General features: G+C 40.7%; 1 protein-coding gene across 10 annotated transcripts in view; it reads right to left on the bottom strand.

The window, feature by feature from the left end:
* The window catches only part of MYBPC3 (myosin binding protein C3), a 120153-nt gene that overhangs the window by 14670 nt on the left and 90532 nt on the right, over positions 1-14951 (bottom strand). For all 10 annotated transcript variants that reach the window (XM_034769449.1, XM_034769448.1, XM_034769442.1 and 7 more), the window contains 2 exons: positions 12268-12356; positions 1973-2168 (listed from right to left, as the gene is read on the bottom strand). In XM_034769449.1, coding sequence (XP_034625340.1) covers positions 1973-2168; positions 12268-12356 — 285 coding nt within the window. The remainder of the gene's footprint in view (positions 1-1972; positions 2169-12267; positions 12357-14951) is intronic.

Raw genomic sequence — 14951 nt, 5'->3', positions numbered from 1 at the left:
GGAGTCCATACTTGGTTGCTGAAATCTAAGTATAGATCTCCCAGTCAGTTTGGGGTTTGTGCTCTGCTTCTTAACAGTCTGCCTGAAGTTGCTACTCACACTCCCGAGCCGCTTCAAACAGCTTGAGAGTGTATAGTTCTTTTTCTTCTCTTTGGGGATGAAAGGGACTTACTTCAGGACAGTCCTGTTTTTGGTTGCCTGCTTCCTCACCCCAGTCCTCAAAAGGTAAGAGCACATGAGGCTATAGGCATTAATCCCTCAGCAAGTAGACATCTGTCAAGGAAGCTTAGCTGATTAACTGATTTAGCAAAGGATCAGTGATTTGATGTATTGGTTCTTTGACAGCCAGGTTAGGCTCTCGCCCTTCCAGCTGAGCTATGCGTGCTGTTACACAGCAATTGTAGCACTGCCGTCAATAAAAAAAACAGCCTGCCTGTTTCTCCCACATTTCTCTCCTGCCAAGAACATACAAATCTGGAGAGCAGAAGGTGCTGTTGACAGAGGGCAGCTCTGATGAATGAGGGGCTGAGTCAGTAATTTAAATGCATGCTTTGGCTGCAGAATGCTCTGCGAGTATCCAAGCTGTGACGTTATTGACATAAACTGGGACCGTATAGATCATTGTTGCAACCAAGGTCCTGTNTTTCCACCTCTAAGGCAAACCAAACCAGCCAGAACCGCATTGTCACACAAGCGCTTTGTTATTAGGAGATTAACTGAAATTTATCTAATGTTGTGGCAAAGCTATCTACCTAACAATTTAGAAAACTTACACCAGTCCTGCAGGCCTGGTACATCTTAAGTGTAATAACATTACTCACACTTTATCAGCCATTAAGTTTCTGTGGGAAATGGTTCTCTGGCAACTTATATATATTTTTACATGTAAAGTCATTTTTATGGTAGGAGATGTACCAAACATTGAAAGGAAAATACTTAGTATTGCTGTACAGGACCAGAGCATGCCTTAGGTCCTTTGTGTCTAGAACCATTAGGTGCTCACTCTTGCCATCTTTATCCTATATATATTTTAAAATTTTCAACAATATGCAATAAGCTCCATATTCTCAATTCTAAACGGTCAGAAATTATATTAAATAATAACATTCAATAAAATTACACATTCCCAGAAAGATATTAACAAATTAGAGGAAATTTAAGGAGGAGAACAAAAATGATCAGGTCTGAAGGAAGTGATTTAACCTTTCCTCCTAGAAGAGCAAAATGTGTATAATGTGATTAAGCAACATTTTACTCTTAAAATATTTGCAGATGGTTAATAGCAAAGATAAAATATTATTTTGAATTATTAGTATTAGCATTATTTAGTATGTTAATCTGCACCAGAGTTTTGTAAATCCTAGTATACCATTAGTGTGTTGTGTACTAACTGGATTTGTGGACACTGCTGACACCTACTAAACCTTCCCTAGTGTATGTTAAGGTAGTCCTGTGAAGAACTACACTAACGTGCACTAGGGAACTTTTCATATGTGCCAGCAGGGTCCACAAAGGCCAGTAAGTCCATGACCTGCTCCAAAATTTACACCCACTGGTGTGGATTAATGCACCATGTAGACAAGACCTTAGCTGATCTAATAGGTCTTTCCATCTCTGTTTGCTATAATTGTATTAGACAAGTATTCTCTGAATTATTTTACAAAGTTAGGATAAATTCACAACCTGAATAAAGTGAAATCCTCCTACTAATGTATTAGCGCCCCTCTCTGACTCTGGGAATAGTAGAATAATACACATACTGGTCCCATGATTTTTTGCATTTACAACCCCTGGGTGTAGAAGGATCATGACACCAGCATACTAATTCCTGGATTCATATTTCCTACCTGGGTAAAATCATGCACAAGCCCACCAGGGCTGGGATCCATACTTTCTACTTCTGTGTGCAGAAGGATACACATACTAATTCCACTATTTTAAATGTTGAGCTTTAAAGTCACAATTTTCTTACCCATTATCTGCATGGTAATAGCAACCTTATCATTCATGTTTTCTATCTGAACTTCCACTTCATATGTCCCTGAGTGGTGCTGCTCAGCCTTTCGAATGAACAGGATAGTATCTGTGGTGCTGTTCCGAATTCCCACCTCTTTGGCGTCTAGTGTTTGACCATCTTTTGTCCAAGTGACTTTGGGTCTAGGTTTACCCTGTAGGAAGAAAAGAGCATGTTTATTCTCTGGACAACAACAGATTTGCTTTTTTCAGGGTCTTTTTTTTTGGTCTAGAAAAATAGAAGAATTAATTTCAGATGCTGTACTGATAGATGAACGTATGATTCTTTGGCTGCTTCCCCATTTCCTGGGCCCCTCCAGAGATTTCTCTTCCATTCTCATGGATCAGTAGCACCATGTTCTGACTGGGCCATGAAGATATAATACCCCATTTTAACAAAAGTCATTCTGGGAACAAACACTGACAAAAGGCTGAAGTTACCTTCTCCCTTTAGATTCATTAGGAGAGCTAGCTATCTCAATGCCCCTTTTCTTTAGAGGATGAGGAAATTGAGAGCATGTGGAAGATGAACAACAGAAACCTCCATGTGCTTTCTGTTGAGGCTGTTACTCCAGCTACTGTTCCCCCCGCCAGTCCCTGACTCCCATCTCCAGTTGCTCTCAAGGCCTTCCAGAAGCTCTTGCCCAGAACTGCAGCATCCTTGGATCTAGAATTTTGGTAGTGCAGGACAAATCACATAAACTGTTTGATATACTTCGCTCCAAACAGTCAGGCACAGTGGCTATGCCCATAAATGAAGACATTCTGGAGCCAATAAAAGATCTATAACTTACACATCCATTAATATCAGCCACTTCCAAGACAGCTGATATTTAGCCCCTCAAAAGTGCTTTGGGTGCTGCCTTTTTTAAATCCTACATTGGGGTTCTTATTGTTTCTGCAGTTTAAGAAATATCAAACAATTTGGCCCTCCAAAGTACATCTCTAGAAATAAAGATTCCAGGTGCCTAGAACTTCTGGGCAGGAACCCATATTTATTAGGCACATTACAATCCACAGTTCTACCAGGTTTGCTGGTTAACTGATTTATTCACCTGGGACAAACTGGTTGCCTCTTCTTGATCAGCTGCTCGAGGACACCAGAAATCAGTCAGTAAAAGACAGTCTCACAAGGACAGTTGGTGGTAAAGCACTCTGTCAAGCTGTCTGAAGTGGCTCACGAACATGTGTGCCAACCTCATGGCAGTCTGTCAAGAACCAGGGCACAAACCCCCAACTGGTTGTGTGTTCTATAATTAGATTTCACCAATGAAGTATGAGGTGTGAACTCCTCAAGCACTATACCAGACTTAACATGGAGTGAGACAGTTGTCTTAGGCACTGTGGTCTATCTTGCCACCCAGGGAAGCCTACTTTGTGATAGATGTTCCCTTACACCAAAAATCACATCAATAGTCAGGTTACTTCCAGTCTCAAAGGATCAGTCATTTACCCCAGGTCAATTGTACCTCAGATCTCAAACCAAAGACAATGCTTGTAGCCAATCCTATAATAAACTAACTACAAATTTATTAACTAGGGGAAAAATGAGTTATTTACGAGGTTAAAGCAAGTATTCATACACATTAATGAATTACAGTCTTGGGTTTTAAAAGGTATAGAAGGTGCTGTAATATGCAACCTCTAGACGTCTTCTAGGGCTAACCCAAGCTAAACAGCTTGAGGATCACTTGCTTAAGTTTAGAAATACTGCCCTCTCCAAATTCCAAGCAGTATAGTGATGCAGTTCCTTCTGGTCAGGGATATTTATTCCCTTCCCCCAGAGTTCAATGTGTGATGGAATGAGGGTTTGTGCATGTCCTCTCTTCATGGGTGTGGGGGGAACAAAGTCTTTTGTTCACTGATGTTCCACAGTCGTTTCTCTGGTGCCCTGCCCAACAAAAGGCATGCGGAGATAACTCTAATGGTAAACTAATATTTCACACATGGTAATGCTTCTCTCCTGATTGTGGGGTTTCCAGCTTCATAGCAAACACTTGTATATTTAAGATGACCAGATGTCCCGATTTTATAGGGACAGTCCTGATTTTTGGGTCTTATATAGGCTCCTATTACCCCTCCACCCCTGTCCCGATTTTTCACATTTGCGGTCTGGTCACCTTACGTATATTATCTTATAATGTGGGATACAGATATTATAAGTGATATTAGTGCATGCAGCAACTCACAAGCATTTCATAAAGTCCAAACATTAAACACATTCTTAGAAACTTAACATCTATTCTAAAAATGCTAACACGCTGGTTTCCAGCTATGCATTTGAAAGTGTTCAGTGAGGCTTAAGGGTGTTGGCATGAGCTGGTACCTGGTCTGCCAACATCCCATACTCCTTTCAGGCAGCAGTGAATTCCTCTGACGAGCTGCTCTCCCATTTGCCATTGCAGTAACTATGGAAAGATTCTCTGAGTTACAGTCCTCCAGACTTCTCAAGATGCTGCAGAAGCACCATTGAGGAGTTGTGCTTTGAAAGTCCTGAGGTCTTTAAATCAAGATGATTCTCTGCTTCCTCTGAGAGACTCAAGAGCATCCTCTAGGTTTTCTTTGCCACTACAAAGAAGTTCTCTTTTAGATACAAGTACCTCCAGGCAAAGATCTGGCCAGAAACTATACACCTGCTGAGCCACCTGGAAAGTAACCATGCTATTCTAGGAATAGGATCTTTACTCTGTCCTCTGGATCATTAGCTGTTGCCAGAAGTAAGTTTGATGGTCAGGTTGAGAGCCTTGGACTAGACCATTTTACAGATCTCTTCCATTTTCTTCCCCATTTTGCAATGCCTTATTTCTTCTTGCCATGGAATAGAATCACCTCAGACCAGTGGATTCTCAACCTACAAGACGAGGTTTATTCATCCTATTCCAGTCCATAGCTGCTTTCCTCCCTCTCCATCCCATTTTAGGGACCCTTCTGAGGATAAATTTGAAAGAAAAAGTGGCCTCTTCCCTTCAACTGGGGGCCATAGAAGAAGTTTAAAACAACTTATATGAAAAAGGATTCTATTCCTGTTAGTTTCTCATTCTCAAAAGGAAGGGAGGATTAAGTCTTATCCTGGATTTTAGGCATTTGGTATACTTTTTTACTCATCTTAAGTTCTTACTGTCCATCCTCCTCTACCTACATCTGCAGGACTGGTTCACTGCTCTCAGTTTTAAGGACACATATTTCCACACTACCATCTATCTGTTTCATAGGAAGTATCTCCGTTTCATAGAATCAACAGTATCAATATTGGATCTTTCCATTTGGTCATATCACAGCTCCAAAGGTCTTCACCAAATGCTCAACAGTAATAACAGTCCATTTCAGAAGAGTGGGGGTCCACATATATCCCTGGTGATTTAAGGCAAATCTTTTCAGGATGCTTCATCAGTTCAGGAAATTGTTCCAGTTTTTGGGACTCTGAGATTACCAAAATCAACACTCATGCTTACTGAGATATTGGAGTTCAGAGGCACAGCCTTAAATTCATATCTAGCCTGTGGATTAGCCTGAACGTCATCTCCAATACTCAAATATGCCCATAACAAGACAGGTAGGGCATGCAAAGGCTCCTGGATCATATGGCTTCATGCATCTATGTGACCTCTCTGCTCCCCCCCTTCTTAGAGTTAATAGGGCTACTCCCACCTTTTCAAGTTCTGTGTGTGTGTATATGTGTGTGTGTGTGTGTGTGTGTATATATATATATATATATATATATAATGTGTGTGTATATCCTTACTATATGTTCCATTCTATGGATCCGATGAAGTGGGCTGTAGCCCACGAAAGCTTATGCTCAAATAAATTTTAGTCTCTAAGGTGCCACAAGTACTCCTGTTCTTTTTAAAGGGGGACTGTGTTCCACCTTCACAAAGATAACATGGACAGTCGAGTAATTGGTTCATTAAAGTACTTTCATCTTTGTTTCAAAGGACAAACCAGAGATGGTATGCAAAGTGTCCCATTTCACTCACTAGTGCCGCAGAGGGAAGGGGTGCCAGTTGCCTTCACCCAAATGTGAAGTGTTTATCCAGGATACTTAAGGTACAAAGAATCCTCTCTACACCTAAAAGTTCTGGAGCTCAGAGCAATCCAGTTTAACTTGCAAATCTTTCTTTCCTCAGTTGAATTTTATCACTCTCAAGATCTTTGCATATAATACCGCTGCCATGGATTATGTTAACTGGCAAGGTGGGGACTTGTTTAGAGAAACTTATACCTTTAAGGAAAACAATTACCTTTTGGACTGAAACATCTCCTATTTATTATTTACCAAAACATTTAGGGCCAGGTCCTTGGCTGGTTTTTCAACCTGTTTGCAAAATGGAATAGCTCAAAGGGACTAGAGGAAGCAATAGATCGGTCCCTAATTTTTTTCGGTAAAGAACAGCCATGAGAAATTTTAGCAGCTTTTTCTGAAAGTATACCTAGCTCAAAATAGAAACTTACTATGGAAGTGTTCTCTTAAATCTAACCTTGCAATTGCTGTCATTTTAGTATGGTTGTGTAGGCACTTTTATTATAACCCCTTATTTAAAATGCTATAGTGACTAATGAAATAGGGCAAATGTTTGCACTGTTGGTTTTCATATCCTGATACTCTTATTTATAGACTGTGAAAAGCATGAACCCATAGAAAGCATGTTCCTAATTCATATCCCAGAGGATTGGATTTCTGTAATGAGCAATATCTAATCTTGGAGGGAACAGTGAGAGGCAGAGTAGGTGAATGGCACACCAGAAGAGCCTCAGGGCCTTTACTGGAGGGAGACGGAAAAGTGATTTTTTTTTTAACAATGTTTTTTAGATACTAGCATTCACAGATATATGATGGGCAGAAAGGCAGCTAAGGAATACCTTGAGTCCCCACTAATAGCACATAATACTCCTTCTAGAACCTGTCTAGTTAATTTTGGAAAGATTACGGTGCTCTATAAGAAAAGACATGGTCTACTAATTACTCGGCTTTTGCCCTTTTCTAGCATTTTTCATCTAAGGATTTCAGATTTCTTTACAAACATTAATTCAGCCTCATAATACCCTTATAAGATAGCTGTATTGTAGAATTCACATGTTACAGATGGGTAAGGCTGCAATTTTGTCACGGAAGTCGTGGATTCCATGACTTTCTGAAACCTCTATGACTTCCGCAGCTGCATCAACTGGTGCGGCTGACCCCAGGGCCACCCGAGCAGCTGGCCCTGGGGACCACCCAAGCAGTAGTAGTCCTGGAGGCAGCTGGAGCAGCGGCCCGGGGAGCGCCAGAGCAGGAGTGGTCCCAGAGGCGATTGGAGCAGCACCCCGGGGGTGGTCCTGGAGGCTTTTGGGAGAGCAGTCCCCGCTGGCCTCGGAGCAGCGAGCCAGCAGAGGCAGACAGCCCCCACTGCTGAAGCAGGCTTCCCACCTCCCCAGAGCAATGGGGCCTAAGAGCAGAGATTTAGTAATGGGTATTTTTAGTAAAAGTCATGGACAGGTCACTGGCTGTGAGTTTTTGTTTATTGCCTGTGACCTGTCCATGACTTTTACTAAAAATATCCATGACTAAATCTTAGCCTTACAGATGGGTAAACAGAGGCCCATATAGAATAAGTGATTTTGACAAGGTCAGAGACTCGGTCACAGGAATAGAACACAGGATTCTGACTTCCAATGCGATCAGACAGTGCTCCTCAATTCCTGATTGTGTCTTCTATTCACAGAGGTTTAGCATTAATTCAAAGGCTTGTCTCTGTACTCCAAATCTCTTTTTGCATTTTGAAGACTGCAGTCTTCTCTGCTGAAGTGCCTCTTCTTTAGCAAGTACAGTCCTAATTTCTTTAGCCTGCCTGAAGAAGCTAAACCTCTCAATCTTTATTTGTATTTTCCTTTTGTTGTTTTTTGTTTGTTTAGAAAAGGTGATGAAAATTGGGTATTGTAGTCTAAATATGATAAGTTCCTCCAGAGCTTTTTACCTTAGTGAGAGCTATAGTTAAGGTTGCAAATCAGCTTCACTTACAACTTTATCAAGAATTCTTTTGAGTTGAAATTTTCCACTCTTGGTTTCAGACCAAAAAAAAAAAAAGTTTTGTGGTTAAACTCCTTCAGCTGTTGAGAGTTATCACAGCAGCAAAATTATATCTTTTTTCAATTTAAAAAGGTTTTAAAGACTTAACAACAGTAACTCAACTTTGTCAGTAACAGTAACTCAAAATTGTCTGCCCTATAAAATGTTGCATTCTGTATGTGGCTAGACATAGGGAAAAAAATACTTTAGAAAGTTTAGGGGTGAGGGACTTGAGAAAGAACAATGGTAAGTATTTAATTTCATGATAGTGGTGTTAAGCATGCGGCTCAGACATAAGGCATAAACTCCGTATGTCTCAACTTCACACGACATATCACAGTTGCTCCAAATTTTTGACTTTCCACTGCTCATTGAATAGATACACCCCCATGCAGGGCTGGTGCTACCATTAGGGCAAACTAGGTGGTTGCCTATGGCGCCAAGATTTGGGGGCGCAAAAAAGCGGTGCCCCCATTTTTTTTTTTTTTTTTTTTTTTACAGAGTTCCTGGGCTGGGTTGACGGTGGCATGCTGACACGTGCGGCTCAGACTCCCTCTCCCAGCGCAGTGGCCGCTCTAATTCTCCTCCCCTCCCAGGCTTGCGGCGCCAATCAGCTGTTTGGCGCCACAAGCCTGGGAGGGGAGGAGAATTAGAGCGGAGGCGCTCTGCTCGGGGAGGAGGCGGAGCAGAGGTGAGCTGGGGTGAGGAGCTGCCGCACGGCTCCCCAGGGGGAGGGGGAGCTGCCGCGGGGGGGGGGGGGGGGGCACAAGGTGGAAGTTTTGCGTGGGGCACGAAACTTCCTTGCACTGGCCCTGCCCCCATGCATATATGCCCCTTTGCATAATCTGGAAACCACAAGCCATAACACATGCACACTGTACTTTACATAGATTGCACTCATCTGTATATACAGTACTCCCACTTCCCATCCATCCCCAACATATGCACTTTATAAGTACTACATATACACATTCTCTAACTTACTGAAATGATATTTTGCATAGCTCTAACTCATCCATCTGATGATTTCAAAATGCTTTACACCCTTAATGAATGAATCTCCACAAACACCCACCCCTGACACTAAAGGGGTTTCATTTTCTTCATTTTCTAGATGAGGAAAATGAGAAACATCAAATTATTTGCCCAAGATCACACAGAATGTCAGTGTCAAATCCAGCATGAATGATGACAATTATTTGTATGAAATAAACTTTTGATATTGAAATTTGTGTGGATTTTTTCTTTCCCTAAGATGTTTTTGAATACTTCTTTTTAAATTAAATGTAATTAACATGATTGATTTTTGTTGTCTTTTTCTTTAATATTTTGTCCTAAATGTGAAATGATACAATAATATTTTTATATTATTTATTACAACTGGAACATGTAGTGAAAACTATAGGTAAGGTGGAATAAGCATTTACATTATAACCCCCCATTTTTAGTTGCTTGTCACTTTCCAAAGTTTTCACATTTGCATTGAGAATTTGATTTTAAATGGTTCATTGTTTTTTCAGTAGGAGGAAAGAGGGAAACAATAATCTTAACCCATTGTTAATACCTCAGCAGCAGGGGGTAGAAATTTGAAGTTTGCCAAGCAAGTCCTTAAGGAAGTGTGATATTTTAATGTAATTTGGCCAGATTATTTATTTATTTCTATTTAAATAATAAAAAAGATGCCTATACAAAGCTCTGGCACATAATTAATACTATCAAAAAGGATTATGGGGGTTAAAAATCTTACTTTAGATATGTGCCATTTTTTCTGATAAAGAGTGCAGTGCATGTGCATACGTGTGAAATTTGGATTGTAGTAAAAGCCATCAAACTGAGGACATTAAATAACAGCACTGCCTCATTATATAATATCTTTAAATGTGCACTCACAACTTTTTAACTCTATTGCCTGGCATTATAGTACATCTTTAATTGCATGAGCATAAGCTGCTATCTTGTCTTACTCATTGTGCAGATTGTACAATGTATCGTGAATGACGCAGGGCAGGAACACTCAGTTTTAAATAACTTACCAGAACAAAAATGAACAGGAGGGACATACATAAAATTGTTTGTCAACAACAAAAAATCCTTTGTTAAAATATATTTAAACAATTGAATTTGAACTACCATATATATCTTAAATACATGAAGCCAGATCTGAATCATTGTTTTGGATCATTATTTTGATTCTCTCCATTAAATCATTGGACCCCTCCTTGCTTTTCACTGCTTGCTATCTGATCTGTGAACAGAGGACCAAAGTTTGCTCAGTTACACTGATATAAATTGGGAGTAAATCCATTGACTCCAGTGGATGTACTCTAGACTTACACTACTGTAAACAAACATAAGAACGGCCCTGTGGGGTCAGACCAGGGTCCATCTAGCCCAGTATCCTGTCTTCCGACGGTGGCCAGTGCCAGATGCCCCAGAGGGAATGAACAGAACAGGTAATCATCAACTGATCCATCCCCCGTCGCTCATTCCCAGCTTCTGGCAAACAGAAGCTAGGGACACCATTCCTGCCCATCCTGGCTAATAGCCATTGATGGACCTATCCTCCATGAATTTATCTAGTTCTTTTTTGAATCCTGTTATGATCTTGGCCTTCACAACATTCTCCTGCAAGGAGTTCCACAGGTTGACTGTGCATTGTGTGAAGAAATACTTCCTTTTATTTGTTTAAAACCTGCTAACTATTAATTTCATTTGGTGACCCCTAGTTCTTGTGTTATGAGAAGTAGTAAACAACACTTCCTTATCTACTTTATACCAGTCATGATTTTTGTAGACCTCAGTCATATCTCCCCTTAGCCATCTCTTTTCCAAAGTGAAAAGTCCCAGTCTTATTCATCTCTCCTCATACGGAAGCTGTTCCATACCCCTAATCATTTTTGTTGCCCTTTTCTGAACCTTTTCCAATTCAAATATATCTTTTTTTCAGATGGGGCGACCACATCTGCACACAGTATTCAAGATGTGGGCATACCATGGATTTATAGAGGTAATGTGTCCTATTAGCTATCCCTTTCTTAATTATTCCCAGCATTCTGTTCGCTTTTTTGACTGCCGCTGCACATTGAGTGGATGTTTTCAGAGAACTATCCACAATGACTCCAAGATCTCTTTCTTGAGTGGTAACAGCTAATTTAGATCCCATCATTTTATATGTATAGTTGGGATTATGCGTTCCAATGTGCATTACTTTGCATTTATCAACATTAAATTTCATCTGCCATTTTGTTGCCCAATCACCCAGTTTTGAGAGATCCTTTTGTAGCTCTTCGCAGTCTGCCTGGGTCTTAACTATCTTTAGTAAGTTTGTATCATCTGCAAATTTTGCCACCTCACTGTTTACTCCTGTTTCCAGATCATTTATGAATATGTTGAATAAGACTGGTCCCAGAACAGACCCCTGGGGAACACCATTATTTACCTCTCTCCACTCTGAAAACTGACCATTTATACCTACCCTTTGTTTCCTGTCTTTTAACCATTTACCAATCCATGAGAACACCTTCCCTCTTATCCCGTGGCAGCTTACTTTGCATAAGGGCCTTTGGTGAGGGATCTTGTCAAAGGCTTTCTGAAAATCTAAGTACACTATATCCACTGGATCCCCTTGGTCCACATGCTTGTTGACCCCCTCAAAGAATTCTAGTCGATTGGTGAGGCATGATTTCCCTTTACTAGAACCATGTTGACTCTTCTTCAACAAATTATGTTAATCTATATGTCTAACAATATTGTTCTTTATTATAGTTTCAACCAGTTTGCCCGGTACTGAAGTCAGGCTTACAGGCCTGTAATTGCTGGGGTCACCTCTGGAGTCCTTTTTAAAAATTGGCGTCACATTAACTATTATCCAGTCATATGGTACAGAAGCTGATTTAAATGATAGGTTATAGACTACAGTTAGTAGTTCTGCAATTTCACATTTGAGTTTCTTCAGAACTGTTGGGTGAACAAACTGAATTTGACCTAGTGTGAGGACTGGCCTAACTTGCTGATTATCTCAGCTTTATTTACTGTAAACTATCCAACCATATAAGACTACTGTCACATTTGATTCTAGGTTAAAGGTCACATGAGCCCATCATTTTAGGAATCAGTGGCCAGCCAGCAGGGGAGCTTGGGTAAGGAAAAAATAATCTGTTAGATAAGCAACTAAAGAGAACCATGTCAAAACTGAATCAATCACATACCTGGAAGGGAATCACAATATTGATTGTCTCTCCTACTTTCTTCACCAGAGTCTGCCGTAGATAGCGTGGCAGCCAGAATTTGGGACGTTCTGTCGATAACCAAAATATGACATCTGTCTTTATTTGAAATGTTAGGAAAATGAAGGAAAAACACCAAAGGAGACAGAATTTATACCTAACACTGGGAATCAATACAAAGTGCTTGTGAGCATGAGAAAATCAGAGTGAAGGCTACTTATACTATTGGGGAAATTGATAATTTCCTATACATAGTCATCTGTAACAGCAACTCTTGCCCTTGTTTCTGCAGTTCTGCGGGATCAATTGCTAGCAGGACCGCTGCAGTTCTACTGCACGAAGGAAGATTCTGGAGATTTCTGTATAGTATATGAACCTCTTTGTGGCGCTCAGCTCCACTGGGTACCCATCTACATAGCAACAAGGGGGCAGGGCATGGGCAGGCTTGGCTGAGGGACAGGGAAACTGCTGCTGCACAGATCCTCCAATCCTCCACCCAACACTACATCAGTCACTGGGTTTGCATCACTGTTGTGGATTCGCTGAACACCACCTCTGTGACCAGCGGTGGAAGGAGTGGCACTTCAGTACTCAGCATCAAGGGAGTAATCTGTGGCAGCTTACTTTTCCTTTACAAGTGGGAATCTTATTGCAAAGTGTATTCTGTCTTTTCAAATCCGGGCTCATTTAAGTTTTTCTTGCACTCTGTCTTACCTTTTCTCCTTCCCTCATCCATATCAGTTATCTATAGAATGAATTTGTAAGCCTGGATTTGGAGTACTTGTTCTCATATCTGTCTGGTTTTTGGATGCTTTGTAACTCTAGTTCATTACACTAGGTCATTTTATTGTTAGTGGGATTCTGATAGGCATCTTGTGTGAGTTAAGAGTGAGGAATCTTCAGTTAACAGCTCTTAATATCGTTTGGACTGCAGTCAAATGAATTAGAACCTATTGCTATTGAGTGGTGGATAGGATGGTAACTAACGAAGTAGGACATGCAAGTGCAGATAACAGCTTTTATCCAGAGAGTCCTTGGCCTCAGTTTGCAGGAGTGTGAATGTTTGGCATTAACATACCAATCTATTTCCAGAATACTCTTATAAATAAATAAATAAATAAATAAAGCGCCCCTTAGTCAGACTTTGCGACAACCATTTCAGGATGCAGAATGTAAACATTTTAAAAACTGAAATATGAATAAAAATATACTGACTATGGTCCAGATCCTGTTACCTCTCTTGTACGTTTCCAGAATCAACAAATTAATAGTTCAGAACCAACTTGAGAGAACAGTCTAGTATTAGAATATAGGCAGAGTTATACTCGAGCAAGAGAATGCCTGCGCTCTGTCCTCACTCTAAAGAAAGTGTTTACCCTACCAATCCCAGAATTTCCTCTCCCTTAAGAGAGACAAGCTTTCAAACTACACAGAGCTCTTCCTCAGGTCTGGGGAAGGTACTCAGAGGGTCACAGCTAAATACAAGGCCAACAGATAGTTTAGCATAACTAGTTAGCACATATTCTAAGAGACCTTTCAAGGTGAAGTAGCCTATTAACACCTCTGTATCATAGGATAAAAAGGAGGTTTAGTGGATTATAGATTGTTGTACTAAACCATATATTCAGTGTCTTGATTAAGACCATGATTTTTAGGGAAGGTCTACACTACAAACTTGCATTGGTGTGGCTGTACTGTTTGGTGACGATGCTCTAAGCTGATGGGAGAGAGCTCTCCTCTTTGCTTAATAACTCCACCTCCACGAGAGATGGTAGCTATGTCGGCGGGAAAAGCTCTCCTGCTGTCATAGGACTGTCTGCATTGGGGGTTAAGGTTGGTATAATTACATTGCTTAGGAGTGTGGATTTTTCACACCGCTGAATGACATAGTTATATTGAAGTAAGTGTGTAGCGTAGACCTGGCCATAGTATCTAGCAACGTTAGGAATTTAAGCTCCCAGGCTCATCTTTTGAAAGTGTTGTGCAGGTTTCCTTTGAGGATGGGAGTGATAGGTCAGATGTAGAGTGATCACTTTGTGAAAAGTGTTCACCCACTGTGATATGGTGTTTTTGTCTTCTATCCTCTTCCTCTGTAAGTTCATTTGAGAGCACAGTGATTGTCTCATTTCACCCAGAGAGGTTGGAGGGTTGTTTGAAGACCAGGCTCGTCATCAGAACCAGGCTCCCCATAGACCAGGACACACCAACTCAAAGTAGCACCAGATCCTGCCAGAACAACAAAAGCAAAACCTGCGGACTTAGCTCCACTGCTACAATGATCAACACCCCTCACAATGCACCTTTTAAGATCCACTGGTCCTATAAATGCCTACCACAACATGTGGTTTACCTCATCCAGTGCACTAAATGTCCCAATAACAACTATGTGGTTGAAACCAGACAATCACTATGTTCTCGAATGAAGTCACACAGGAAAAGTATAAAAGACAAAAACACTGTATTAACTGTGGGTGAACACTTTCCACAAAAAGAACAGGAGTACTTGTGGCACCTTAGAGACTAACAAATTTATTAGAGCATAAGCTTTCGTGGACTACAGCCCACTTCTTGCATCCGAAGAAGTGGGCTGTAGTCCACGAAAGCTTATGCTCTAATAAATTTGTTAGTCTCTAAGGTGCCACAAGTACTCCTGTTCTTATTGTTGC

Source organism: Trachemys scripta, chromosome 4 (genome assembly GCF_013100865.1).
Source record: "Trachemys scripta elegans isolate TJP31775 chromosome 4, CAS_Tse_1.0, whole genome shotgun sequence".
In the NCBI taxonomy this organism is placed as follows: domain Eukaryota; kingdom Metazoa; phylum Chordata; order Testudines; family Emydidae; genus Trachemys; species Trachemys scripta.
Note: the sequence above shows the minus strand (reverse complement) of the source record. Positions and strands in the feature narration are given on the sequence as shown.